This window comes from Zeus faber (assembly GCF_960531495.2).
Source record: "Zeus faber genome assembly, chromosome: 7".
NCBI classification, from domain to species: Eukaryota; Metazoa; Chordata; class Actinopteri; order Zeiformes; family Zeidae; genus Zeus; species Zeus faber.
In genome coordinates this window covers 16,183,935-16,209,037 of record NC_137203.1, presented here as the reverse complement: position 1 = coordinate 16,209,037, position 25,103 = coordinate 16,183,935, and the positions used below count along the sequence as shown (strand labels likewise).

At 43.7% G+C, this 25,103-nt stretch overlaps 3 protein-coding genes across 8 annotated transcripts in view; 1 reads left to right on the top strand and 2 right to left on the bottom strand.

Annotated features, from left to right (window-relative positions):
* Positions 1-3,349, top strand: part of clip1a (CAP-GLY domain containing linker protein 1a) — a 28,578-nt gene extending 25,229 nt beyond the window's left edge. For 3 of the 4 annotated variants that reach the window (XM_080003941.1, XM_080003938.1, XM_080003939.1), the window contains 4 exons: positions 99-249; positions 332-384; positions 1,470-1,597; positions 2,181-3,349. In XM_080003941.1, coding sequence (XP_079860067.1) covers positions 99-249; positions 332-384; positions 1,470-1,597; positions 2,181-2,409 — 561 coding nt within the window. In that variant the 3' untranslated portion in view covers positions 2,410-3,349. Of the gene's footprint in view, positions 1-98; positions 250-331; positions 385-905; positions 1,598-2,180 lie in introns of those variants that run through there. The other variant, XM_080003940.1, reaches the window with a different exon arrangement.
* A 3,812-nt stretch (positions 3,350-7,161) lies between these two features.
* LOC307233008 (leucine-rich repeat-containing protein 43-like) lies at positions 7,162-9,896 on the bottom strand (the record flags this gene model as incomplete). The annotated part of the gene is made up of 7 exons (XM_080004221.1): positions 7,162-7,247; positions 7,403-7,555; positions 7,679-7,917; positions 8,827-8,966; positions 9,093-9,203; positions 9,408-9,656; positions 9,810-9,896. The coding sequence occupies 7 exons, from the start codon at positions 9,894-9,896 to the stop codon at positions 7,228-7,230; spliced, it is 999 nt and encodes a 332-aa protein (XP_079860347.1). The 3' UTR covers positions 7,162-7,227.
* Positions 9,897-12,901: 3,005 nt separating this feature from the next.
* mlxip (MLX interacting protein) lies at positions 12,902-24,885 on the bottom strand. 3 transcript variants are annotated; one of them, XM_080004357.1, is made up of 17 exons: positions 24,472-24,885; positions 22,684-22,790; positions 21,973-22,058; positions 21,275-21,364; positions 21,132-21,173; positions 20,526-20,766; positions 19,944-20,033; positions 19,657-19,751; positions 18,594-19,113; positions 18,160-18,266; positions 17,810-17,909; positions 17,502-17,611; positions 16,983-17,090; positions 16,665-16,792; positions 16,434-16,554; positions 16,108-16,237; positions 12,902-15,548 (listed from the first exon to the last, which is right to left on the bottom strand). In XM_080004357.1, exons 1-17 carry the CDS (start codon positions 24,780-24,782, stop codon positions 15,418-15,420), a joined length of 2,517 nt encoding a protein of 838 aa, XP_079860483.1. In that variant the 5' UTR covers positions 24,783-24,885; the 3' UTR covers positions 12,902-15,417. The 3 variants fall into 3 exon arrangements, 2 of the variants coding, with proteins under 2 accessions (XP_079860483.1, XP_079860484.1); XM_080004358.1 differs by having other exon boundaries at positions 20,526-20,697; XR_013844255.1 differs by having other exon boundaries at positions 15,408-15,548; positions 16,108-16,232.
* Between the last annotated feature and the right edge of the window lie 218 nt (positions 24,886-25,103).

Here is a 25,103-nt window from a genome sequence, read left to right as displayed (position 1 = left end):
TGGATGAAACTCTGTTACGTTCATCCATTAGATTGGTGTCCCAGGTGGTGAGTTTCCTCTGGCCCCGTGCTGAATAGCATTTCTCCCCCTGTGAGCAGCTCACCGTGTTGCGTGGGGAGAGCGCCACGGTGGCCACGCTGCAGGGATCCGTCAAGTCCCTGGAGAAGGAGAAGAGCCGCCTGCAGGAGCACATTCAGAGCCTGGAGAAGGACCTGGCCGCAGGGCCCGACCCCGGCAACAAGTCTTCAGGTGACGTGTCAGCCGCTTCCTGTATGCGCTCTGAGAGCCAGGATTTACCATCTGACTAATGCTGACGGTGGTGACTTTGTAGGCGATGCGGTGACGGACCAACTACGGGAGGACACGGAGATGGCGGAGAGTCAGGTAACATCCTCTCAGTTGAGCCCAAGTGAAACTCATAAAAGATACAGTTTGAGTGTGTGGTACGCACTAGGCCTTCGCCGTACGAACTGCTTCCAGTTTCGGTGGTTGTGAAATTATATTTGTAATTCCGATATTAAAAAAGCTTTTATGATCAATCAGTTGTTTTGCTGAAGTGCAATAATTTTGGAATGTAGTTGATGTGCTTTCTAAGTTTCTGACCTCCAATTCCTACAGGAATCGCACATTAACTCGATAAATTTGATTTTATGCTGCAATGTCTACTGTTTTTGGGGCGGGGTTGGGGGGGCGGCGGTTTAGGCTTCTTCTCTAACCTGCCTCTGACTCGTCTTTGGGTTGTGGTAGAATTCCTGCAATATATTCTGTGTCGGTAATGGCTTTAGCATGTTGTCGTATTCGGTGGGTCCTTCTAATTTGAATCTTAATTTTGTCTTTTCCCCCTCTCCTCTTCCGCAAATCCTTCTTCCCTGTCTCTGATGTTGGCAATGCTACACCACCATCAGGCAGCGGTTTGTTACTGTTTCTCATCAGCTTCATCTCTTGCATGTTCATTTGTCTTTGGCTACACCTGGGGCTCTTATGTCCTGTCCCGTGTGCACACCTCACACTCCGTGGTGTCAGAACCTTTGGCCATATCCCAAAGAAAGAAACAAACTTTATAGTACATCAAATATTACCAAACCATTTTTCATTATCATTTTTTTTTTATAATAATCTCATTTATGTCCTCCTAGGTTCATATATTTTAATGTATTTTATTTACGTAGTTTGTTGCTTGCCATGATTTCTCTTTGGAAGGTCACTCAGAGGCTCATGCTTATATTTGGGTTTGGGTAACTTGACACGTTTAACAACACAGTTGTTATTTCTAGCTCTTGTCACTGGGCACATTGGTGATGGGGGTTCATTTCCCGTTTAAAACACTGTCACCAGACATTTGCATTCAGGACACAGTATTAGTCTATATTCAAAGTTTTTTTCAGACATTTGGAAAATTTAAATTGTTGATGCACATCACACCATGACGGACCAGCAACAGCGGTGACGCTACTTCTCGTCGTCCGCAGATTCAGTTCCTGAATTCAGTCATCGTCGACCTCCAGCGGAAAAATGTGGAGCTGAAGGAGGACCTGGAGAAAATGGCGGCCGCTGCTCTCAATGGGAACAATGCGAGCGAGCTGGATAACTACGATGGGTGAGCTGAAAACGTGTCCGCTCTCAAAGGCCACCTCCACACCTCACCGACTCTCGTGGCAAAAACGTCCGGTCCAACAAAGGTTTTGACGCGGAGACGTTTTCTATGTCGATGCCGGCGAGTTCAATACGCTTCTGGTGGGAAGGCTGGGGTTGCTTCAAGCAAAGGTTTTATTTCATGCTGAGTGGGCATTCCCACTTGGATAATCAGACTACACTTTTTGCGAAAGTAGGAGGTTAACTCGTGCTTGAACCTTTGGTAGTTCTAGGGGAGGTCTTTTGACAGGTTCACTTGTTTCATTCGTTTTTTAAATTTATTTATTTTATGCGTTGTCAGCTGTGCTGCCAATCAACTTAAGGCAGGTGGAAGGTAACGTAAAAACGTAAACTAGCCTGTTCAGCAAGAAGAGGTTCTTTATAACAATTAGAAACGTACAGAATACCTATTAACATCTTCAATAGACTTTGTGAAATCATATGCCATGACATTGATGGTTTCACTCGGGCTTTGAAGGACTTCCAGTCATTCTAAGCTGATCACAAAGGTTGTTTTGATATGACGTGTCTTGACATTTCCTTTGCAGCGTGGACAAGGAGCCCGTCAAGAAGAAGCTCCCACCGCGGCTCTTCTGTGACATTTGCGACTGCTTCGACCTCCACGATACCGAGGACTGCCCCACGCAGATGCAGATGCCCGACTCTCCGCCGCACAGCACCTACCACGGGAGCAAGGACGACCAGCGGCCTTACTGCGACATCTGCGAGGCGTTCGGCCACTGGACCGACTCCTGTAACGACGATCAGACCTTCTGAAGCCTTCCAGGACTGCTGTCGGCACAATCACTATATTTTGCACATTGTTAGATTTGGCTGCGCTTGTCGGGGTTTCGGTTTCTCTGTGTGTGTGTGTGTGTGTATTGCGTGCTTGTTTCTGCCAAGCGTCTTTATTGTCCAAGCCAATCCTTAAGCGCTCTTATGGGAGAAAGGGTATCCCTGGACATCGACATCCCAAAAATTTAAACACAGTGCAAAAAATCGAAATACATGCGTATTGTATTTGTGTTGACAATGTTGTTTGGGGAAATAGAGGGGGGAAAAGAAGCTTTATGTTGGAATTTTGGATCCGCCTGCGTTGAAAGATACTGTAGGTTCACCTACGCCTGGGAGGAACAGCCGCTTACCCCCTATCTGTTACGTCGGCACCCCAATATGGTTTACACACCTTTTTTTTTTTTTTTGAGAGGAGATACAAAGGTTAATGTCATATCACAGAAGTTGTTCATTTGAAACTGTAAATTACTTTATTTGGGAGGTTTGAGCAAGACATTGCTGAGCTATAGTTTATTTTTTTACGCCTGGAAATACTATGTATTCTCTTTAAAGGGTTGTCATGCGTGATTGTTTTTTGTGATTTCGAAGGGCAAGCTTTCCATGGGAGAGGAGCAGTACTGGCTTGCGTCAGGACCTCTTTAGGCTTCCTAGCAAACATTGAATCCTAAAGCAGTTCCACATGAATGGCCTTTACAGAGAGAAAAGAAAAAAACAACACTTTGATTAAATTATCATTCATGTCAGATAACAAAAGAAAATTATATACTTGGCAGTTTCTAACGGTTTGAATGTCTGTATAAAAAATTAAGTTTATGTATAAAAGAATCTTGTTTAAAAATGTCAAATTGGATTTACACTTCCTTGAAGAGGGCACTACTTTCTGAATGTAAGAAAAGCATTTCGTACGCATTAAAATATATATTCAAACACTTGGACTAAAAAGAGTCATTTCAAAGAATTTCAGGTCCTGAACAATGAAATTTAATTCCTGTTTTATTGGATAAATAGGTGTTATTTTCACATGTACTAGCCCAATTTCAAAAACGATTGATAGTAAACTGTTTAGAATGGGGAGCGTTCCCTACACCTTGGAGTGCGCACCGTGGGCCTCGGATGCCGACTGCCACTTCTCCAACATGACACTGAACTCCATCGTCATCTGTTCGTGGTTGGTGAATTCACCTCGGTTGCCTGCGTGGACATTGTGCTCGTCGTCCTTACCTCCCTTCACTTTGTCTGCGACAAACAGTGCGATAATTGACAAACTAGATTCCTGGTAATCACAGAGCAGACGGTAACGGCAGCGTGGAATGATGAACTCTGTTCTAGTTCTATTGTTTTCAAAGTGACACCGTTTCAGCCCATTCTACAAGTATGCTACGAGTATGCTATTTATAACATCTTGTCAATTAACATGAACTAATTCAACAACAAACTGACTTAAAGTTAAAGATCATATGTTGACCAAGGGCAGGTCGAGAATAAAGTAAAACGGGTGCTCTACAGCTATGAGCCAACTTCACTTGCTCTGGCAAACTTTAGTTTAGATGGAAAATGCACCTTTGATAGCTGGTATGATTTTGTGTGCTGCGCCGGCGTCTTTCACCGCCTTTGATTTCTTGTCATCCTTCCGCTTGTCATCTCTTTTCTTAGCCGAATCCTACACGGCAGTGTGAATTAAAATCCGCGTCCAACATGAGTTCAGTCAATTCATCACTATCGGAACCTTCTAAAAGGACATTTTATTATCCTAAGCGTTTCTGTGGAACTCATTTAAAATACAGTGACTATTTTTCCAAGTCGTTGTGCTGGTAAACCTGCCTTGTCCGGTCGTACGGTCGTGATGCTGGAGGTTGAAAGCATCAGGCCGATGGGGCGGGTCACGTCCATCTTGGCATTGCCTTTCATTAGATCCTGGAGGCAGACGTGGGCAGAGCCGACTGTCCTGGTGACTGGAGCGTCCTTGACCATCTCCGGCTTCTTCTTGTCCTTGGGTTTGTCTTTGCCGCCAACTTTGATCTGAATATGTAACAAATAATTTATTTCCTGTTCCATATATTCACATGCTGGACCAACCAAAGAGTCATAACTTACATCTTTCCCTTTCACTCCTTTATTGTCTTTGGGGGTGTGGGAGACGTCCTCAGTCACCATAGGCCACGACACCACCTAAATCAGAGTCACGCCGTGAAAAACTGCATATCCAGTCCGGTCCCAGGCATCTACATGATAAAGCACGCCTTTCTTCGTACCTTTTCTTCTTTTATCCTTAACCTAAGTCCTCGATTGAGGAATCTGTTCAAGGAATGGAGATCATGGACAACAAAAGTCCCTGTGTGGGTGAAGTCGATGCACTCTGCCCAGCCGTGCTTGGGTGTGGTGTGTGTCGACACTGCGGGCAAGACGAGAAAAGTGGATGGACGGAGCAGTGAAGAAATGAAAATAAGTAAAGAACATAATATCCAAGTGTCAAGTGGGACAGACAGCTGAATAAATTTGAACCAGCCCTCCTGTCGAAACCTAAGCTCAGTTTAATCACAGCGTATATACTGTAGGTCATTTATAAAAAACTCACGGCTCTGTACACCCCTCACACAAGATAAGCAAAATCAAACCTGATTCAATGTCAAACCTCCCTATTTCAAATAATACATAAAAAAAGTAAAATGTCATGGACTTAGTTGCACTTAGGCACGGATTCCACAAGACCTCTGAAGGTGTCCTGTGGTATCTGGCACCAAGACAGAACCAATGAACCAATTAAAAAAAAAAAAAACTGACTTCAAGTTTAAAAATCATGTGTTGACCGAAGATAGAGGAGATCCTTTAAGTCCTGTAAGTTGTGAGGTGGGGCCCCCATGGATCGGGCTTGTTCCAGCACATCCCAAAAATGCTCCATCTGATCGGACCCTAACCCTGGTCATCCACATGATGTAGAAGAAAACATGATTCATCAGACAAGGCCACCTTCTTCTATTGCTCCACGGTCCAGTTCTAATGCTGATGTGCCCACTGTAGGTGCTTTCGACGGTGGACAGGGGGACAGGGCTGTGATGCACTGGGTGTTCTGACACCTTTGTATCATAGCAGCAGTAACTTTTTCAGCAAATTGTGCTCCAGGAGCCCTTCTGCGGGACCAGTCCAGACGGGCTCGACTTCACTCCCCACACGCATCGATGAGCCTTGGACGCCCATGACCCTGTCGCTGGTTCACCGGTTGTCCTTCCTTGGACCACCTGCAGGTACTAACCACTGCGTACCAGTAACACCCCACAAGACCTGCCGTTTTGGGGACGCTCTGATGCAGTCGTCTAGTCATCACAATTGGCCCAGATCCTTACGCTTGCCCATTTTTCCTGCTTCCAACACATCAACTTCAAGAACTGACTGTTTACTTGCTGCCTCAAACATCCCACCCCTTGACAGGTGCCATTGTAACAAGATGAGCAATGTTATTCACTCCACCTGCCAGTGGTTTTATTGTTGTGGCTGATCGATGTGTACTATATTCATGGTTTTGTTACAATTAATATTAGAATACACATGAACACATGTGGATTTATGAACATATATTTGACTATCAGGAAACAAACGCCTCAAATTGTCCAAGGCCTTGTGATGCCTCCCTCCCCCCGTGATCCCTGGCGACCCTCCGCGGGTGTCTTTCTAAATGCAGAACTAGACATTTACCTGGGAGGGCGTCACTGTCCGGCACTAAAGCTGCGGTGCCTGGGTTGGAAGAGCTGCTCGCTGCTACTTTATCAGGACCTGATAAAAAAAAAAAACTGACTTCAAGTTTAAAAATCATGTGTTGACCGAAGATAGAGGAGATCCTTTAAGTCCTGTAAGTTGTGAGGTGGGGCCCCCATGGATCGGGCTTGTTCCAGCACATCCCAAAAATGCTCCATCTGATCGGACCCTAACCCTGGTCATCCACATGATGTAGAAGAAAACATGATTCATCAGACAAGGCCACCTTCTTCTATTGCTCCACGGTCCAGTTCTAATGCTGATGTGCCCACTGTAGGTGCTTTCGACGGTGGACAGGGGGACAGGGCTGTGATGCACTGGGTGTTCTGACACCTTTGTATCATAGCAGCAGTAACTTTTTCAGCAAATTGTGCTCCAGGAGCCCTTCTGCGGGACCAGTCCAGACGGGCTCGACTTCACTCCCCACACGCATCGATGAGCCTTGGACGCCCATGACCCTGTCGCTGGTTCACCGGTTGTCCTTCCTTGGACCACCTGCAGGTACTAACCACTGCGTACCAGTAACACCCCACAAGACCTGCCGTTTTGGGGACGCTCTGATGCAGTCGTCTAGTCATCACAATTGGCCCAGATCCTTACGCTTGCCCATTTTTCCTGCTTCCAACACATCAACTTCAAGAACTGACTGTTTACTTGCTGCCTCAAACATCCCACCCCTTGACAGGTGCCATTGTAACAAGATGAGCAATGTTATTCACTCCACCTGCCAGTGGTTTTATTGTTGTGGCTGATCGATGTGTACTATATTCATGGTTTTGTTACAATTAATATTAGAATACACATGAACACATGTGGATTTATGAACATATATTTGACTATCAGGAAACAAACGCCTCAAATTGTCCAAGGCCTTGTGATGCCTCCCTCCCCCCGTGATCCCTGGCGACCCTCCGCGGGTGTCTTTCTAAATGCAGAACTAGACATTTACCTGGGAGGGCGTCACTGTCCGGCACTAAAGCTGCGGTGCCTGGGTTGGAAGAGCTGCTCGCTGCTACTTTATCAGGACCTCTGTTTGGGTTTTTGTGAATATCAGTATCTTTGCCCCTTTTCTGCAAAAAAATAAAAAGTATACATATACATATATAAGGTGTCAGCCATCTACAGTCAGGTGGTTTGTCCATATTTCCTCTCTCTAAATTGAGAGGGGGAAAAGTTGAAAAAGCTGAAATCCAGAAGGACAGTGAGGGAGGTGATACCTCATTACCAGCTTGTCCGCAGGCGAGGAACTCGTATGTAACAAAATAGCTGTATTCCACGATGGGGCTCTCTATCACGCTCTCCTCCTCGCTCGGTGGCTTTGGGATGCCCCGCACCCTGTTCACGCTCACTGTGGCGGCAGCCGGGATCACCATCAGCTCTGCCGACAAGAGAATTAAAAGGGCGCTCCGTGAAACGAAGGCAATCTAACGGGGAAAAAGAACCGGAGGAATGACGAGGAAGCACATTTCGATTCGGCAGGCAATCGGATCTCAGGTCTCACCGCTCATCTTGACCAAGCCTCTGAAGCGATGGCGGTCCTGGGGGGTCAGCCGCACGGCGTCCAGGTACCAGAGCCGCTGGAGGCTGTCGATCACCAAGCCGGGGTAGGACGGGGCGAGGGTCATGGGGTTTCCCTCCAGGAAGAGGCTTCGGAGACAGGGCAGGGTGGCCAAGGCCTTGACCAGGGGCCGTTGGTCCTGGAAGTCACCCCAGCTCAGGTCCAGAGACACCAAGCCTGGCCTGGAGGGAAACGAGATTTACGAAAGAGACGACGTCGGGTTTGTAGGAAGCGGTGAATAAATCACAACCGCCTTGTTATAGGATTTGGGCGTAGTTTGCATGGACCATTGGAAAGTGGCAACTAATTATGAGAGTGTTTGTTTTTTTTTACTGCATTTATTCTGGATTTTTTGGCTGTATTTTGGTATAGGCACATCATATCACCATACAGTACCATGAAATGTCAGAATTAGAATCACTTTGATGCACCACCTTCCCCTACGCCTATGTAGAGCAGGGTTTCCCAACCTTGTTTTTTGTCATGGCCCACTTTTCTTTTTTTTTTTTCTTTTTTATAATGAAGTAATCCCACGACCGCTATACTGTTAACAACTGAAAAGGTCACAAAGATGTACTGCTGCTTGCAAACCTCATCCCACAAACTTGAACTTGAACTTTGCCCTAGAAACCTCATCCCACACACACGGTGTGAAGCTTTACATAAAATCTGGTGAACACAGCTGCTGTTCTCACTTGAATGGATTGATTATCACAGCCTTGCAATGTTGATCTCGCAACACAAGGGCTAATTTCCCATTATATATTTGTCAAGAGGAATTCAAAAACAATCACGCAACACCTAGAGAGCTCTCACGGCACAGTGGATGAAATACACTAATTTCGGCGATCTGGGTCCAAAGGAGGGTTGGGGTTGGGGTGAGGGAATACAAATCCAAATGCAACGGCATCGAATTTTGACTGCGATCTGTGAATTAACAGTAAGGAGTAAGACCATTTGATTGTAAGTGACAAAAATCTGGATAATAATATATTATTCAAAAGAACAACATAAGGGTGACAAAATGTTTTTTTTTGTTTGCCCTTAAAATGACTTGCATTAACGCGTAAGAAAAGAAGAAAAAAAAAGACCAGTGTGTTCCTGTGAGGTTCTGCAAATCGTCCCTGGAACCCAGGCAGTTGGAACCCAGTCCCAGGTGCTGCAGCTGAGCAAGATGTTGGTGGCAAAGACTTTTAAGATTCGACAACTGGTTGGCGTGGAGCTCCAAAACCTTCGGAGCAAATATATACAGTCAGAGGGTTTTATTTGCTATTATACAGAAATGTCCAACGTAGACCAGCCAACGTCCTCGAGCATCCTTGTTTTTACCATGACGTACTCCCTCGTTGTGACTTACTCTCAAAGAGCAAGGGAGATGCCCTCCGTGGACTTGAGAGATTTTGTTGGCACTCAGAAACAACTCCTTTAAGTTGGAGAACTTTAGGAGGCCGTCATCAATGACCTCCACCTGATAGGTACGACATAAAGGAAACACATTCTGAATAAGTACAGTGTCTAATATTCACCAGTCATGTCTAAATGATCGGTAAGTAAACAGCGTTTTTATGTGCAGATGGTTATTCAGCGAATTTGGGATTTACTTCCCAATATGAAAGTAGCATGGAGTGGTGAAGAAATATAAAAAATATATCTGTATTATTTAACTACTCACGTCTTGATCGACAATGCGTAGGATAGTAAAATAGGTTGAAACTGTGTTTCCACGGACGCTTTTCGGGGATGTGACAGAGAGCTCTCTCAGGGCGGGGGCTTGGGGGCTCCAGGAGCACTCGTGCTGCCAGGGGGAGCGGGGGCAGGTCAGGAGCTCCACCAGGGCTCCCTGGTCCACTTTGTCGGGCCCGTGCGCCCTGTCCTTTTGGCCCCGGCGCCGCTCTTCATGCTCGCTCCCTTCCGTCTTGCTCTGCACGAGGGGGTTGAGGTTTGTCAAGCTACGTAGATCACAAGCATCCTCCACTGTGGGCTGTATCAGATCTTCACCACACACACACACACACACACACACACACACACACACAAAAATGAAAAAAAAAAAACCCCCATCCTCTACACTTACCCAGCTGCCACGTCCACATGGAAAGTCACGGAGACACAGGGTTTGAAGATGCTTTTCCAACACAGAGGACAGCGTGTGGACACTCATCCCTCGAAGAAAACACACGTAGGCACGGAGGAGGAAAGAGTGTTTCCTACTCGAGGAGTTTCCTCTGTGTCACTGAAAAGATCCTCCTCAGTTGATCATGTTTGCAGGTTGCCTGGCAACCTCTGGTGAAAAAAACAACCCCACTCGCATGACGCCACACGTCCCAGTTCTGGAACTCGATGACGACGTGCCCTCCAACCTAAAGACATACATTTTGTTTATGCCTTGCAAAAATTGATTATGGGTTTAAGCTCAAAGTGAAGTGATTAGTATATATGTGGTTAAATCGGAATCACAGGAATACCCCCATCTCCCACGACACGTTTTTTTTTAATCAAAATTAGATTTGCAATAGAAGGACAGATAGGAAGGAAGGACAGATAACCATCGCTTCATCAGATACCCTTCAAGTGGGTGACGCCAACCTATTTACAGACGCATCATATCCATTGAAGTTTGTGATTATTAAGCCGTGAATTTCCCAGCGAGTCCACTCCCAGGAAACGCACGTATAAATATGTTCAAATCCATGAGCTGTGACATTAATTGGCAAACCCAATCTGCACCATGACTCTCACTCAAGGTAAAGCGACGCCAAAAGGCCGTTCCTCCAACTTGTGAAACCCACTCAGTGCTTTTGTGTGTTCTATCCTTGCACGGGTAAGTCATTTGTGTTTTTGATTGACGACCACCGCGAAAATAAACATTGACTGCATGGATTTTGCAGGGTTGCTTCTGTGGCTTTGTTTGAGGGGGACCATGCTCATGCCAGTTTCTCACCCAGATGAAATCGGCCTGATGCTGAGGCACATAGAGCTCAAGAAAAAGACATATGTAAGTAAAAAGGTAGATCCTACGCGAAAAAAACAGCCTATTTTATGATTTGAGGAGAGGTCACGAGAGGGAGAGCAAACACAAAGCGGTCGTCTCCCTGTTCGTTCCATTTGCTGGAAAAAAAAAACCCATAGATGCTGGAAAAAAAAGGGTAGATTCTGACTCTGTGCCCTCGGTCGAACGTACCTTCTCCACAGGCCTACATGCGTTTAGAATGCAGCAGGGTCTACTCTCGTCACCAAGGAACACATTTTTTTTTTTTCTTTCCAGATCGAGAAGGTTTTCATGGGGGAGCCGCCGGATGCCACGGAGCCCTTGAAGGGAATCACCCTCCCCGTGCAGAACGTCACCAGAGAGATCCTCGCGTCCGCTTGCGCCATTGGGGTGTACCTGAGGGATCACCTCCCTCTGATTACCGAGGAGTTCATATCCGACGAATTCGCGGAGGATGTCAGGCTTTTAGAAAAACAGCTCCAAGTCATTCCCCTGCTTTTACAGGGCCGACACCAAAACACGTCCGACGTGCCGGACAACTGCGCCCCGGATTACGTGAATTCTATGGACCTATATGAGAGCAAGAAAATGGGGTTGAGAATCCTTCATAATGTGCGCGTGTGGATGAAGGGTTTCAGGAAGATGATGCAAAAGTAAAGACTATATTTATCATGAAGCATCATATTGATCATATTTATCTTTTATATTAACTATTTATTTTTTATTTATTTTATTGTATTTATTATTTATATTTCATCTTCTTCCTTTTTTTGTTATTTCACACATATGGAATGGACAAAGTCCAAAAATCTGTTACCACCGTGAGGCCCATTTTGTCATTCTATGTAACACTCAGATTGAAAATAAACTTTTTATGCGATTTTGTGTCTGGAATTCTTTTTATATCTGTCCATCTATCTAATGCTGCCCAAGTCTATGCACGAATGTAATTTAAAAAAGTTCTGATTACAAACCCCCTTAAAATGAGCCTCTACCCATGTAATGTTTAAAAAATGTGAAAATGAATTTGAAACATCATTTAAGAAGAGCAGAAAAACAACATTCAAGTATTGGTCATTTGAGAGCACTGTTGAATTAGTCGACAATGCCTGAGGAAAATGTGAGTGTGTGTGTGTGTGTGTGTGTGTGTGTGTGTGTGCTTCCTCTTCCTCTTAAGCACTCACCGACACTCGCTCCTGTACCAGACTGTAGCAAGTAAAACGCCCAGCTCTTTTTGGGTATGAGTAGTGACGTCACAAAGTCCGGAGAGCGGGGCCGCGTGGGAAATTCCCCCAATTTGTTTTCATCCATTTCCGTGACGACTGGATTTCTCTGCCACAATCGAATTTCCTATATTTATCCTATTCTTAGGCAAAATGCTGGCACAAACGGTGCCAAGCGGTCACAGCGGATCAAAGCACAGAGGCACATTTGTGACGTTACAAAAAAAAATAAAAAAAAATGAAAAGATTCAACCATGTGGAAATTTCAAGAACAAACTAGAACAAACAGCGACAGTCATCCACTGATCCAGAGCGGAAGAGACGTGTAGTGACGCATGTCAAGGCCTTCATCAATCGCTGACTGAACCCTTTACGCAGAACAACCATCTTGATCTACTGCTGGTGTTTTCTCAGAAAGAAACAAGAGGGATGACCACAGACTCAACACCACTGAAGAGCTGAAGCATTGAAGACATTGTGTACCTTTTAGCTGGACTATGATTTCCAGCACAGGTCTAAAGCAATAGCAGCATTAAGAAACATAAAAATAAAATGTATTAACTTTTTTTTACAGCAGTCCAGTCAAAGTCCTTGTTGATCTGAATTCAATTTTAACTACACAGACAGCACCAGGTCTGAACAAGAGACTGAACAATCAGCCTGCTGAGCTGGTACAACATGACCTCGACTGAACTTAATTTTTCGCCAAAGGTGTTAGATATTTGGGTAATTTGGTGAATTTTATCGACATGGCTTTGAATGTGAATTAACTTGGAAGTGGCTTACTAGGTATAAGTTAATGTGAGTCTTTTACAGCCATGTCAAAAACAAAAAAGGGAGATGAGATTGTTTGTTTTATTTTTTCATTTTGTGGCTCAACATTATTGGAGGGATCTTCAAACTCACTGGCTAAACACAGGAACAAATATTAGAAAGGAAAACACAACATCGAGACACAGCATAAAACCTCTTTACTCCTTAAAAACAGATGAATTATGTACAACACCAGACACGGAGTGAACACACTATGTTGTATTGTGTGTTACCCCATCTACCTCCTAGAACTAGTTTTTAAAAACAGTCAACAGTGGCCTGTCAGTCAAACTCCTTCAGAACCCCAAAGACTCTGAAAATGAGCAAGGCCAGCGCAGGCACGACTTATCGGCGCACCACTACAGGCACTGTGGCAAAGAACACTAAACATTCTCCGGGCGTACATGCCGAAACACAAAGCACAACAAAATCGTGACGTTTTTCATAATTCCGCATTTTGAAAAACTTTGCGCTTTCCAACATTTTCATTTTTTTTTTTAAATTTCAGCGACATTCTATCCCGGCATCGAGGGTCACTTTTCATTCCTGTTCCTGCCACGATGATATAATAAGTATTTACTGAATGTGACAGCATTATTATATTCGAAAAAAGTAAAGTCACTTTGGTACCAATAAAGGCGACTGCAATCATCTGTGAAGGATGACGTTAAAGCATGCACATTCAATCTGATAAATCAAACACACAAAGCAACTATCCCTGTCAACAGTCTGTTATTCTATAGTGTAACTGAGTTACTCTGAATGAAGGCTTCTCCAGGTGAGAAATAAATACAGCAACAAACAGCACAGTGAGAGGCGAACTCACTAAGAATGGATTGCAGCCACTGACAGCAGCGTGAATTTCGCGTCACTTGCAACCACAATCTCACGGTCGGATCCATGAAAGATATTGCACTAATGAGTTGATAGAAATGGTGGCTTTGCACCAAGGACACAGTAGGCGGGACAATGGCAGAGAGGAGAAAAATGAAATTTTCAGACCGCGAGCTATAAGTCCTGACGGATGAGGTGCAGAGGTGGCCCTCAAAACTTCAAGCAGCACTGGGATTGAATATGCCAGTCTGTCGGTGCTATTGGTGTTTCCAAATGTACACCTTCAGACTGTAAAAGATGATGACATGATTTGAAGCAAAGAAAAAATAAAATAAAAATAAGGAAAAGCTTCTCAAACGGGACACCCCCTACATGCGCTTCAGTTACCACCAACACTCTGAGCAGGTTTAGCGGCAGCAAAAGCCGCGCAATCCTTTCGTGAGTTCGCCCCCGAGTGTTTGATATAAACCACTCAGCATATCGGAAAGAGGATGGGACCGTAAAAGACGCGAAATCACCCAGCAGAGGAAACTTCCCTCCATTTAACATTCAAATGTTGTACAACTGAGGCAAATGACAAAACAATATACAATTTGTCACATTCCTTGAGCAGTGAAAGGTGTGCTTTGTCAAAGTATTCAAAGTAAATAGCTAAAAAGGGCAAACGTAATGGACTGGTTATTAATTTTTCCTTTGATATGGCTTTTGACCTGTTGCGATGCACTGTGTTGTGATATGAACAAAGTGGAACGAGCAGGACTAGATCGTTTTTGCTGTAGGATAACTGAGCCCACATGGTAGGGTTACGTAATGAGTAAGAACACAATAAAAGTGTCACATTAAACAACCTCCGTTAAATATATTCCTGATTTGATTTGTTCATTTGGTTTCATAGAAAAGCATAATCACACCCATCAGTCTAGCCCTGAGCATCGGGTTAAACCTGTTATACTGTACATGTGAACACATCCATAGTGGTACTGCAGTGTGTGATGAGTGGTTCCCTGTGAAAAGCCCAAGTTACAGATACCAAGGAGGGAAGACCTATTTTCGGAGGAACCTTCTGCAAAACGATTCCGTAAAAATTCAGCATAGACGGAATACCCTCAAAATGTCCAAGTAAACTAAGAAATAATAAGTTCACCTGAGAAGCGGTAGAAGGTCCATGGGGCGCGCTATCACAGCATGGAGCAAATACACTCCAAAGATGACCTCAGAGAAGAATTAGTGTGTTACTTCAGTGTTGTGGAGGACCAGAATCATGACACCAGCTCACAGGGCTACCACTCGACTACTCACTTAGTCTATGCTCATTCTTTCCGCATTGAAAGGTTTGACACCCCGACATCACCAGGAAAATTATATATACATAAAAAAAAAAAAAAAAAAAAATTCCCTTTAAAAAAACATGATGCCGACAGCAAGGTTTGCATCACAAGCTTTCGTTTCCACTTACATTATGTTATTTGTTCTTAAAGCAAATTACAAATAACCACAAGTAGAACCTCCCACTGAGATATTTAAGGCGATTACGCTGACAAGGAGAGAACCTGGTGCTGTTGCCACGATTTAAACAAAGTGTGGAATAAAGGCGACTTCTGAGGTTTGTTGAGAAACAATGACGGCGGCTGTTTACTCCAAGGAGGGAAGAGGAACATTCCGTGGTACATGTACACAAAGCAAATAAAGGCCTGTGTCAGTGTGCACTAGGGGACGTGGAAGACACGGAAAGGAGCCCCGTGGAAGGACTGCAAGGCGCGCTGCTCATCCTCACGGCGCTTGAATCGAAGGGAGACAGAGACGCAGAGGCTTCCCGGGACTCCTCAGCTGGGCGAGGGGTCAGCGCAGCGGCTCTGAGCGTTGCTGACGGCTTGGATGGCTTCCTGGGGCAGCAGGGACGGGTCGCTGAGGATGGAGGTGCTGGTGCTGAGTTGACAGAGTGTGCCGAGAACCACTGAAAAAACAACAACAAAAACATTTTTTTGATGTACATCACCCCACCGATCCCAGCCACTGTGGAACCTTTCTAGATGATCTAAACAGGCAGAACATTTTGAGGGACAGGCTTCTGTGTTCCTGGTAAGGCTCTCTGCCGACACCCGAGTTTCAGTATTTTTCAGCGGCTTGATGATATGGATCTCTGACATGAAACGCTTTTGTGGCTTCTCTTGTGAATTTAGCGGTTTTGGCGAGAAAGGAAGTTGTTTGAGTCAAAGTGAGGGAAAATGCTATTGCGTGTGGTGAGTGTGAAATATCTTGCTTGATTGATGACTCTGCTTTACTCCAGCCATTTAACCATGACATACTTCAAGTAAATGAAACAAAAACTCCCTGCCTCCATTTGAAGCTGTCGAAACAGCGCCGGAGCTAAACACGTGTCGTGACAGAGAACTTTACGAAGGTGACGTGTTGGTGCGTTATCGGCCTCTTGTCGTTACAGGCGTATCGCGCTTTTCATGTTTACCCTCCGCCCCCCACTGGTTTCCCCCACGGGGATGAAGAGTCTCACTTACTAGATCTGAGCACAGGGAGGGAGCAGTGATGGTCGAGCCACTGTAATGTGGTCTTACACAGCTCTCCTTTGCTTGCAGTGGACACGGTGCCGTTGAACGACTCAAAGAGAGGCTTGATGATGATGCTGAACTGGAACAGACGGTCAAGGAATAATAATTGAAATGCATTATTAACCTCAAGCAAGCCTGGAAACGAGGTCCTGCGGTGAACAAATAATATCTACGTGAATCAATGGCCAGAAACGCACATCAGAGCCTGATGCAACATTCTCAAACATCTACGGTGAAAATAGAAAGACGACTCGAAAGCGAGGCTTCAAGGATACAATCCAAAACTTCCAGTTTTGAAGAGTGCGGCTCTTCACGTATTTGTCGAACTCCTGCATGTGGTTGAATTGATTACGTGCGACGGGCACCCCCGTCACGGGCAGCTGCTCCTGACACAAGCTGCGGGGAGGAAAAAAAAACAAAAAACAGAAGCGAGTAAAAAGATTAAAAAAAATAATAAAAAAATAAAACCAAATAAAAAGTGAGAACACTGTGAGAAGGGAAAATACTTTATGGAGCTGTTGAGTTCCTCAATCTCCTCTCTCAGCCTCCTGGCCTCCTCCTGCATCTGCTGCCTCTCCTGCTGCAGCTTCCCAATGTGCTCCACTGTCTTCTGCAAGGTGGCTGCGTTGCTGATCTAAGAGCAAAACGCACCACCGGGGACATTGACACACTCGACCAAATCTGTATTCTAAGGCCTGGTACAGACTGAATACTTCAACTGATTTATTTTAAACATTTCATTCGAGAGTTAACTTGGGGGCAAAGTTCTTGCTGTAAAAAGATGAATGCAGACAAGAAAACAATCCAGGATTATGAGGTCTTACGTTTGACTGGGACTTGAGGGTGGGAACCATGTTGCACAGCATCTTAAAACTAACGTTGATGTTGAAGCGTCTCTTCTGCTCGGCTGATATGTGGCTCACTCTCCGACTCTGACAAACACATGCACACAGTTTGGAGAGGGGGGAAAAAAAACGAAATGAATTTTGTTTGTCTCTTTAATCAGCAATTTGAAATATTTACAAAAACAAAATTTAAAAAAAAGGATGAAATATAAAAACTATAAAAATGAAAATACTTCATGTGATGTATTCCTATTCACTCGACAGCCATTTGATTTCTCCATTTATTTTTATTTATCTATTTTTAAACACTGCTTACTGACAACGTGGTGTTTAGAAAAATGCCTTTGGGAGCTTTATTTACGCTAAAGCATCAGGACTGCAGTTTAAAATCGCGTAAAAAGATGAATGCCATTTGACACAATTAATTTGCGCAAATTAATTTGTCTTTGCAATACACACCAATCAATGAAGACTGAAGTGCAAAGTACCAACACACACCTGGCTGGGCTCGCTCTTTGCAAGGTCTGTGCTGCAAAGCGCTGACTGAGAAGGAGGAACTTGATCTGGGCCACACGGTGACACTTGACATGAACTTTGTCGACTGTGCACTAACACACACACACACACACACACACACACACACACACACACACACACACACACACACACACACACACACACACACACACACACACACACACACAGTGTGTGCGTTAGAGAAAACGATACCAAATGTAACACAGATACCAGGAATGCTGTGAGCGGTATATTTCTTGAGTGTATAAATGACACAGAGAATGCCTTACTTGCATTCTTCTGGTTCTTGCGACTAGAAGAATATGTCTCTTCTTTCAGAACCATTTGCTGGGAGTTGTGTGGCTGGGGCACGATATGAAACCCAGAGGCCTGACAGAGACAAGATGCAAAAGTTGGTTTCAGAAGAACCACTTAGAGTAAACAAATTACTGAGTTAGTGATGGGGAGAACAATTCTTTACATTTCATTAAGATGTCAAAACTCTTTACGCTGATAGTGATCCCTGTAACCTTTTCCACAAGTGCAAATGATTTAAAGGCATCTTAAAAGTTATTCGAAAGTATGATTTATAAACATTGAAACTAAATAGCATTTTGAGGTACTGCTGCCGAAAGCATACCGCTCCAAGACCGGAAGAGGCGATGACCATTCCAGTGTTGGGGACCACGTCTGCTTTCAAAGGGGCTGGTGTAACAATCACAGCATTGGGAGGACCAGAAAATGGGCCTGGAAAATAAAAAATAAAAAAAGGATGACTGGTCAGGAGTAAGACACAAAACTAGCAATGACTCCAACTCATACGTAAATAAGTCAGTAGAAAAAGTTCTTGAGCACTATCTTGTGGTCATGAGATAAAATGACACTCTTTCAACGCAGCTGCAGAGGGCGTCGTTCATGACACAATCCAGGCAAAACAAGTTGTAATATCATGTGTTGCCATGCTTAGAGCGACAAATACAAAGCCTAAATGCCTTTCAGTGAGACGTACAGAGATGAGAATAATTAAACTCTACATGTGATTTACTTTAATGTATTCAGGGAAAAGCACTAGACCTAGGATGAGATGCGGGGGAGGGAGGGCATTCGCTGGGACGATCCTCTGCATGTGACGTTTATTAGCACCGGAGGGCTGAATGGGTCGAGGCAGAGCGAAGGTCTGTGGTTGCTGGAGGGGGGCGACAGTCGACGGTGCCAGGGTCTGCTGGGCTGGTTGTGGTTGAGGTGGAGCTTGTGTGGAGAGGGGGCTGTACTCTGAGCCGTGGCTGAAGGCAGCATCGCCAGGGGCTACAGCGGAGGAAGCCCCGTGTTTGATCACTGTTGAGCCGTTATTCAGGGCAGCTGGCGGGGCCAGGCCTCTCCCTGACAGACAGTGTGCCAGGGGGGCACGAGACACTGAGGAGGCTTCTGCTTCAGCCCTAGAAGCCACTGGGTCAGGAAAGAGAGGCATGTATGCATATGCCGAATTACTGTCGTCCGTCCCGCTGGTCTGACTGGCCATGAGTGGGGGGATGGGCAGGGGGCCCGGAGCAGAGATGTGGTTCGTTGAGAGGTGCATGGAGGACATTAACTGGGCCTGGAAAGATATAGTGAAGAATAAGAGCAACTTAACTCTGGCAAAATATGACAATACAATACAAGATGGAACTTGCATTAGCCGGTAATTGAGCCAGCCAAGTTGTCTAAAAGACTGATGTTTCGAAAAGTATTGTTGTTTGTGCAGCATGAAAGAGAAAATAGCTCAACATTGGATTTCACTTCATATTTGTGATGTATGTCCCAAGACTCTTTCAAGAGACTTTTTACTTGTTAACAGTGACACAAAATACATATATGTTTTGGGTAATTTGTCTTCTATAATCGATTAAATTACTTCTAAGATGCATAATTTGTTTTCATACTGATTTAACTCATGAGATGATTAAACAAAATCACTTTGATGAAGCATATTCTTATATACGCACCTGGTATTTGGGAAAAACTGGATAATTCAGGAATATTGAAAAAATAAAAATAAATCGTCCAGCAAATGTAAATGGTAATTTCAAGAGGAAAAATAAAAGCCTTCTGTGTGATGGTGGGATATTGGTTAAGGATTTAGCTTTGACTCGGTGTTTACCTGTGACTGAGAGCTGCTGCTGGGTAGAGGGGTGACAGATGATGCAGTGGGGGAAACAGAGGGGAAGACAGGCTGACGGAGGCTGTGAAATAAGTCTGGAACAAGAGTCTCTATGTTAGCTAGCTGTTAGTAGAACACGCTACGCTGTTTTTACGGTTAGGCCCTGTCAACTGCTGTAGTAGAGTTACTAGAACATGAGTTACAGTGAGCTTTAGGGTCCTGAAAGAGAGTGCACTATTAGTGTGTGCGCTACACTACAGTATCTGCATAATAAGCCTCGGCGCTACCTTGCAGTGGCTCGAAGGAGTCCATGAAGTCCAGGTTTGGCTGTAAGGGGATCAGTCCAGGCTGGATCATGTCTGCATTTCCTGCATGAGCTGTGGATGGTAGAGAAGCATCGGCAGGCAGGACAGGAGGGTTCAAAGTTCAAAGATCAAAACCCCAGCCCTATTTCAAACAGCATCGGAATCATAATCTGTGTATTTGGCTTTCATATACAAGGAAGGGCTGGTGCGTTGTTGTACAGACGGACAGACAGACAGACAGACAGACAGACAGACAGACAGACAAGTAGCATATGTCAAGCTAAAAACAACAAAATATACCACAATATAAAAAATATAAGGAATTTGCTCTTTGCACAAGATAAATCAAAAGGCTATGGCAGGGGCTAAGTGGCATAAATACTAATATAGTAGGAAGGAATATTTCTGTACTGAATTAATACGTATGTACATAATAATATGGATATGGATAACAGTGATGAGTTACGTCTTAATTATTACAATATACTAACAATTATTTCTCATCATAGGTAATTTTGAGAAAACGGAGACGTTAGAAAAACAATAAAAATTAAATTCTCTCACCTATCTCTCTGGGGTTGGGCCAGGCTATGGGCTGGTGTGAAGCTAACGTAGAAAACAATGTGTCTGAGAACTCAGACATCAAAACATCCATGTCAAAAAGTGGATCCATCTCCATGGGGACAGGTGAGTCATGACTCTTACGAACCACACGCCGTGCAGCAATCTCTTCATCCTGATAAAGGGAGACACGGAGCGTGTCTGGAGAAACTTCCCCAAACAGTGTGAATTGCTCCTCTGGCCCCTTCAGCATCCAAAATGCAACAAGCAAGCAAGTCAGTGACAAAGCATGCAACGTTAGAAAAAGGGCACAACAAAAAATACACAAAACTAAAGGTAGAGTTAGTGTCAAACAAGTGATCACAACACAAGTGGCACTAAATACAAAACTCTACCCTTGGCCTACGGGGGGAATACTAAGTACGATAATGGTAATGACGGTAATGGTAATAATAAGACAATAATGGAGCAGGCCTTAACATCACCCTTCAAATACTGATGTTAAACAAGAACTTAACCGTGTTAATATTTAAAATCAGATTTGTTTTTTAAGAGATAAGTATAGTATATGTAATATATAAGTAATGGTCAGACACAATGGAAGCATACCTTGAGCAAGCTTGACAGATCATCATCCTTGTGCTTCTGTAACTGAAAGAAAAATCAGTGTTAATAACATCTCATATAATTATACAGGTATATTATATGAGCAAAATATATAGAAATAATTGTGCACAATTCCAATATACTACCCTCTTTTTGAAGTATGTCCTCCACTTGTGGTACTCCCTTATGACAATTTCAATTCGTCGTTTCCAGTATTTGCCCTCTGTGACAACAGCCTACAAAAGATAAAAGAGGTATGGAAAAGTAAATAAATTATGAAATGATTGTGCAACTGAGTGTGGTACACAATGAACCCTGGTAATGACTACAAAAATAAAACAATAGAATTTTAGTTCCTTGTGAACAACAGTAAGTACGGTTAACCCACTTCTAACTATTAAGTAAAACAAAATTCACCAACATCTAACTTTTTTTTTCTTTCTTTTAACCAATTAATGCATGTTTTTCCTCATAGCAATAGTTTATTGCAAGTCAACCTGTCATTTTCCAATATCAAGGTAGGGTGTAGATGTCATGTATAAACACTTCCTAATGATTTGCAGCCCTTACGAAGACATTTTTCTAATTTCTACAGTCATTTCATATAGAAGTACAGATGCAGTACAGTGCATATAGAAGTACAGAAGATAAACATTTCGAGATGTGTCAATCCATTCATATAAGAAAATGTTTGACAATAAATACATTTTCCTGTGTAAATCAAGAATGTGTATTGGAAATGCCTGAAAACAGATTTAGGTGGGCTTAAAGGGCACACTTTCCCTAGTTTTAAATAGTTTTACACCAATTCCAATAACACAGCGTTAACTTATACTACCCTTACCTCTGCGGGCCGATTGACTTCGGAGTCCATATTTCCATCCAATGGAGTGACAAAATGACAGACAGGATTTTCCCTTCTTTCCACATCTGTAATTAGATAACAATTCACCAATGTACACAATTCATGATATGTCCTGTGAGTGTGTGGTAGAACCCACTGATAAAAATGCCTGTATAAAATATGTTTTTATCGGTTACAATAGTAAACAAAATCTCAGCCAGAACATTCACATCTTAGCTGGCCAAAAAGCTAGTTATCAAGTTCAATGCCCTTGGACAACTCACGAAAACCCCCATTGATATTTTTCTGATTTTTATTCTCCCTTATTTTCTAGTCACATTCACATTTGTACAACACACAATACAAAAACCCTTTCATATGTCTTCTCAGTCTGGCAAACCAGATCAATATTATCATCATAATAGGATAATGAAATTCCTTTAAGTGTGTGAATTTTTTGACTAGAATGTGCACACATCTATTAATTTGTTTGTTAAAAATTATACTGAATTATATAAAATTATATGGATGGGAATGTAGAAGTTAACAAGAAAAAGAGAGCATTTCATTGCAGAAATATAATGCTCTGTTACAGTGAAATAATGAACCATTAAGTGGGTCTATGTAAGCACTGTGGTACTATAATATAATTATTTGCAAGTATGTTAAACAGTTGATTGGTATCCATATTATTCAGTGTGTGGCCCTTACATTGCATATACCAGGCCCTCCAGATAGCGTTGTTTAGACGGATCTTGTCTCTCCACAGCAATTTCAGGCCTTTGAAATTTTTCCATTTGGGAGACACCAACTTTCCACTAAAAAGAACACGGAAACGAACACAATCAAATACTTACCCAAACAGGGAGTTGTTTGCACAGGGAGTGTTTTACATAGCATATCATAGACATTTAATAGACATTGGTCACACACCATTGTTTGACATAATAACATAACAGCAACTATTACTCGACTGGATATGTGAGAACAGACTTTTAACCAGAGTTTTAAATGTAGCAAAATTCAAAAGTATTATGTTTGGGTATGCCACCAATAAGGATAATCAGCTGTCCCTATCACTCAAAGGCTCGGATACTGAACAGGTTCAAGAGGCAAATTTGCTTGATGTCACACTTGATGGGCAGCTATCATGGGTGAAACACATGAAAATATTGTTAAGAAAATGGGTATTAGAAGATGTTCCTCTTTTCTTACCCCTGCCTCTAGAGTGCTCGTGACACAGGTACTAGTTTTATCTGACCTAGAATACTGCTGCTCAGCTGCAAGGTTTGCACTGCCCCGTCCTTTAAGTGTGAGGCAGAGTATAGAGAGAATGCATGCCAGTCTCTCATGGCTCAGAGTAGAGGATAGGTAGGCAGGCAATCAAATAAGTTCCTTTAAGAATAACTTTTAAAGAAAACACCCAAATTGTATGTACTCACAACTAAATAATGTGAGAGAGAGACCAAAACAGCCACACTACAAGGCAGGCTTCTCGGGTTTATCTAGTTAAACAACAACCCAGAAGAGATTCCGTGTGCAGATCTATGGAGCCATCACAATGTGGGACGAGTAACCAACTATGATCATTGAAGCACCCAGTCTGGCAAGTTAAACAACAACCCAGAAGAGATTCAGTGTGCAGATCTATGGAGCCATCACAATGTGGTGACGAGTAACCAACTATGATCATTGAAGCACCCAGTCTGGCAAGTTTTAAAAGACTATTGACATACATTAATAATAACCCCAACGTTAATTAACCGACCTGAACAACTAAGAACAAATGCAATTTGATGGGTTCTAATGTTTCGTTTTTGACTTGACTTGAACTTGTCTTGAACATGTTCTTTTACATGTGTTATACAGCTTGTTTGTTTGTTGTGTGTCTTGTTTGTCTCATGTGTTGTTGTGTGTGGACCCCAGGAAGTGTAGCTGCTACCTAAGTGGTAGCTAATGGGGATCCAAATAAAGAATAAAGAATAAAAGTAAAATGTGTGTTTGGAAACACTGATAATTCGGCATGCCAGCTCTGGAAGACAAATACAAAAGAAGCACGTAACTACCATGGTCAAGTGGAAACGTGTTTAAAACACATCGCAGCAACAAAACACCACATAACTTCCCGAGGCTATATAGGGGGCGCATTCTATTTTTTATTTTTCTGAAATTCAGCTAATGAATATTTAGTACCCAGAGGCATTGGAGTATTATTAGAGAATAGGAGTAACCAGATATTCCTGTGGTGTTGATCAACAGCCGATAGTTTACAGATAGGAACTATTAAGTAAATGTGGATTTAATGGAATTGTTGTGTTCTGACATAACCTGCTGTGATGAGAAATATATGTTTGATATGAAACGAAAACAAATCAGTGGTATGAAGAAGAAAAAACACCCGGGCAAATACATTCTTATCAGCTACTTCCCCAGAGTAACGGGTTAGTATGCAGTAGTAACCGTTAAAGTTCACACGGACGTCGGCGTGGGTGTGTTTACCTGTACGCGAGGGTCATGCACTCGAACAGTTTGGTCAGTGAAGCGTCGATCGAGATGTGGGACGTACTGGTCTTCCCAAAGTGATACGTCTGGCAGGTCTGCTTGTTGACCGTGTCGAAGTCGTACCCCTTCTTAGGCGGGTGCTCGATGTGAGGGGAGGACACCATGAAGTGGCCGCTGTGGATCACCTGAGACTCGAAGCCGTCGGAGCGCTTCAGTCCCAGGTGTGGCTCCTCCGCGTCCGAGTCGTCGTCCTGCTTGAAGCTGGCCGGCGGACGGCGGTATTTGCGCCGCAGCTCTCGAGTGGCCATGTCGCCGGCAGACAAATAGCTAACGCTAGCCAGCGAGCTAACTCGGCTTGCTGTACAAGTTTTGGGAACTAAACGTCCTCATGTGGTGGCCCTGGGGCCCACGGCAGCTTCAAGATAATATCGCCTTAAGCCAGCGACTCGGGGTTGGCTCCTCGTTCATCTTCCCCCCCCCCCCCAAGTAAAAGCTAAAAACGACTGTTCATCCCAACTTGTTGCTGCTGCAGTTGATTGTCGGCTGTAGACGAGGACCAGCTGACTGCAGGGCCCCTCGCTGCGGAGGCGGCGCGCGCTGCGCTGGTGCGTGCGTGGGATCTGCGCAGG